This window comes from Protobothrops mucrosquamatus, unplaced genomic scaffold, assembly GCF_001527695.2.
Source record: "Protobothrops mucrosquamatus isolate PMUCROS unplaced genomic scaffold, P.Mucros_1.0 scaffold8248, whole genome shotgun sequence".
NCBI lineage: Eukaryota > Metazoa > Chordata > Lepidosauria > Squamata > Viperidae > Protobothrops > Protobothrops mucrosquamatus.
In genome coordinates, this window is record NW_015394044.1 from 8,942 (window position 1) to 12,795 (window position 3,854).

Consider the following 3,854-nt stretch of genomic DNA (forward strand, 5'->3'; position numbering starts at 1 on the left):
GATGGCAACCGTCCCTCTTCAACCAGCCGCCTGCTAACTCGCCGAGGTCCCACGTGGCCAGATGCATCTCAGCATCCATGCGCTCGCTGGCCTGTGTGTGCAGGGGCCAATGGCCCGGCCCCTGCCTCACCTTACCCTGTGACAATGACACCACTGCCCTGCCTCACCTTGCCTCACCTCACCCCGCAGGACGAGCCTCCTGCCCACCGCCCCACCTGCCAGAGACCTCCTGGATCTCCCCCAACCCTGCCCGGCCCCCACAGGCGTCCCTCCCGAGCCACATCGAGGTGATCATGCCCACGTTCGCCACACCCACTCAGTCTGCCATGACCACCATAGCCAGGCCCACCCAGTGAGCCATGCCCACTTGGTACCCGGCGATAAATAAGTGGGTTTTAGGTTGCAGTTGCACTCGGTCTCTAAAAGGTTCACCATCACTGTCCTAAGAAATAGACTTCTCACCTGGGGGGACGGGGTCTTGCGTCCGGCTCTGCTTATGTTTATGTTTATTTTTTTTCTTAGGTGGCTGGATGTGCATTAAGCGACATTGTTCTGGTAACTGGTGTAACAGAAACAGAAAGGCATGTCAATACGTAACTTCCCAAGTACCATTGAAGAAAACATATATAATAGACTTATGGCTCTACTTTTTTTTTTTTTTTGCAAGCTGATCAAAATTTCCATCAGAAAAATTACTACTACAGTTAATTCTCACTTCAAGATGGTAAATTGGGACCAGAATTTCCGTTGCTAAGCGACCTGTTTGTAAAACATGACCTTATGTGACTCTGCTGCTTAGTGACAACAGTTCTGGCACTTCCGATTGCTGTCATTAAGTGCAACGTCGCACGGTTGCCATTTGCAACTTCCTGCTAGCTTCCCTATTGACTTTGCTTGTTGGAAGCTGGCAGTGAAGGTTGCAAATGGGAATCCTGTTCTGATGTCATAACTGTGAGCTAGGGGCTATGGCTGGCTGGACACTGTAAGGATAAGTATGAGGACCAGTTGTAAATAGCACTCCTTCAGCACCATCATAAATTGGACTGTTGCTGAAGGAGTGGTCATTAAGCAAGGACCACCTCTATGTTCACTTAAAGTTTGTTTGTGTCTATTGCAAATTAAGGATTTTTGTGCTAAAGCAAAATTATTCCTAATCTAGAGTTTCATTGCTTCCAGCTTCCAACTTTACAAATGCAGCACTGAAAAGCCTTCTGGCTTCAAAACAAGAACCAGCACAGTATAACGATTAAAATGTTGGACTAGAGCGAGGAAGACTTTGATGAAAACTTTCACCCTTAGCTAGAGAAATTTACTTGGGTGATCTTAAACTAATACTCAGCCCAAATTTCTCAGATTGTTCTGAGGATAGAGAAAATCAGGATATAAATTTAATGAATAAATACATGAAATGCAGACAGAGGCTCCTCTTATGATCAGATCTCTCATGACTCTTAGGAATATTTACCACAGAAAATTACTATTGCCTATTTTTGGCCAATCCAATAGCTATGACAAAAATATCAACAAAAATTTGCTGGTTGTTTGAGATGACAATTTTAACAAGTATTTATCATTTTCTATTGCTTCTGTTGTGAACCAGAACTAGACATGTTGTGCTAATATAGCCATGGTGGTTCCTATTTCACTGTACTGTGCAAAATTGGTGGCTCAATATATCATATGCTGAGACTCTCTTTGAGGGAGCTGTATGGTTTAGAAATATGAAATATAAATACCATATATATAAATTCTATAAATATAAGTTTTCTCTGGAGTTCAGCTAGGAATTTTCACTTGATACCAACTTTGCAACAGGTGAAAGAAAGCTTCAAGAAATCCTTTTGTAAGGATAATCTCTTTTGTCCTTTGCCTGGAACTTATTATTTTCAACCCTACATAAGTCTGTTCTGACAGAGAAGATATAACTCCAGTTATTTTTTGGGAGAGCGGACACTGGTTGCCTTTAAGTCAGTCTTTATTCCTGGCATGTACATAGATATTCTATATATATTTTCTGGCAACATTTTCAGACATCAATTATGGTTGCCTTTTTCCTAAGACTGACTGGTCCCAAATGATCCAGTTTGCTTCCATACCCAGAGTAGAAGAAGAACTCAAGCTTCCATTCCTAGTCAGTACCATAATCAATAGTCACATGCTATATACCATATTCTAGAAAACTCCAGTCCACTTGATTCTGGGGGCTGGCAACATATCTATAATATAGCATCCATGCTGCCCAAAACACCCTGAATTCCTTTATGGTCAATATCTCATAAAGTAGACAAATTGAATTATTCAAGAGTTCTGCACTCTAATCTCTTTCTGTCATTTAAATTATTTATTTGCATCTAGATTGCAATGTAATTCCCCAAAAGTGTCCACTCATAATGAATATATTTAGAGGTGAATTAATTTTCAGATTCTAAATTGATAATGGTCAAACCTTAACCTACAAACCTGTAATATTCTTAGTTGCCAGTCTGGCAAGTTTCTTTTTCATTTGAGGCATCACTGTGCATTTTGTTTATAACAGTTAAAAACCTTCATTAGGACAACCTGTCTTTCACCCAAAGCACGAACTCACCGGGCCAGCATGGAGACGAAACCCTGTTAGCATGGTCCCAGTGATAGGGTTGAATGAGCTACCGCAGATGGGAGGTTTTTCAATTAAAGAACGCAAGCTGCTGTTGTCGTGTGAGCCTGGCAAATCGATCATTCCTGGCAGGTCAGGCAGAAAGTTGCTGAGTTTCTCTTTCACCTTTTTGCCACAGAATTTATTGTAGGCATGCTCTAAGTTGTAGTGGGTGATCAAATTTGTGCTTCCTGTTAGTTCTGTGGTACCTGGCAAGAAATGGAACAACATTGTAAGGCAGTGGTTCTCAATTTTTTTAATGCCGCGACCCCAACCGGTCGTAAGTCGGGGACTAAACCGGTCGTAAGTCGAGGACTAAACCGGTCGTAAGTCGAGGACTACCCAACTGGTCGTAAGTCGAGGACTTTCCCTGCCCGGGAGCGCCGCACATGCGTGGTTCCGCTCCCTGCGTCGTCCGAGGCGTAGCTGGCAAGCGGCAGAGACGGAGCAGGCCGACCACCAGCTGGCCCAGCCCAAGGGAGGTAAGGCACCCGCCGGAAAAGGGGGAAAATATGGCGGACAAAAAAAAATGGCGGACAGCCTTGCTTGGCGACCCCCGTGAAATGGTCTATCGACCCCAAATGGGGTCCCGACCCACAGGTTGAGAACCACTGTTGTAAGGTAACAATGTTACTGAGTGTTTTGCCTAAATTAACAGCGCAGATAAAAATGTTTTAAGAAACCCCCAAAGTTTGGTAGAAGCTGATTTTGAAACCAGATCCTTTCTGTAGATGACCATGATACAAGTCCTATTTTATATGACCTGAAATACTAGCAGTGAGAATGGAATTATTTAAAATATTTATAGTGTGGTCTTATCCATAAGATTGTTTGACGCATTATAATCCATAAAAAGAAAACATTAAAGCTACAAAACCAAGTAAAATATACACCTTCTCATTTAGTTACCCTTCCTTAAATTGGAAGCAAAATGGTTTCTAAGTGAGTACGAATGAGACTGAAAGAGGGAGAGATACTGTGAGGATCTCTAGAGCAGCGGTTCTCAACCTATGGGTCGCAACCCCATTTGGGGTCGATCGACCATTTCACGGGGGTCGCCAAGCAAGGCTGTCCGCCATTTTTTTCCCCTTTTCCGGCGGGTGCCTTACCTCCCTTGGGCTGGGCCAGCTGGTGGTCGGCCTGCTCCGTCTCTGCCGCTTGCCAGCTACGCCTCGGCCGGCGCAGGGGGCGGAACCACGCATGCGCGGCGCTCCCGGGC

At 44.2% G+C, this 3,854-nt stretch overlaps 1 protein-coding gene across 1 annotated transcript; it reads right to left on the minus strand.

Annotated features, from left to right (window-relative positions):
* Nucleotides 1–442: 442 nt before the first annotated feature.
* LOC107300743 (mediator of RNA polymerase II transcription subunit 19) lies at nt 443–2,866 on the minus strand. Its single transcript, XM_015830042.2, has 2 exons — nt 2,588–2,866; nt 443–559 (listed from the first exon to the last, which is right to left on the minus strand). The coding sequence occupies exons 1-2, from the start codon at nt 2,864–2,866 to the stop codon at nt 443–445; spliced, it is 396 nt and encodes a 131-aa protein (XP_015685528.2).
* Between the last annotated feature and the right edge of the window lie 988 nt (nt 2,867–3,854).

Excerpts from the sequence above, each read along its gene's own strand:
- LOC107300743 (XM_015830042.2), bottom strand. The coding sequence starts at position 2,866 with ATGTTGTTCCATTTCTTGCCAGGTACCACAGAACTAACAGGAAGCACA. Across the intron at positions 560-2,587 it reads TTCGTCTCCATGCTGGCCCG|TTACCAGAACAATGTCGCTT; the intron begins GTGAGTTCGTGC and ends CTGTTACACCAG.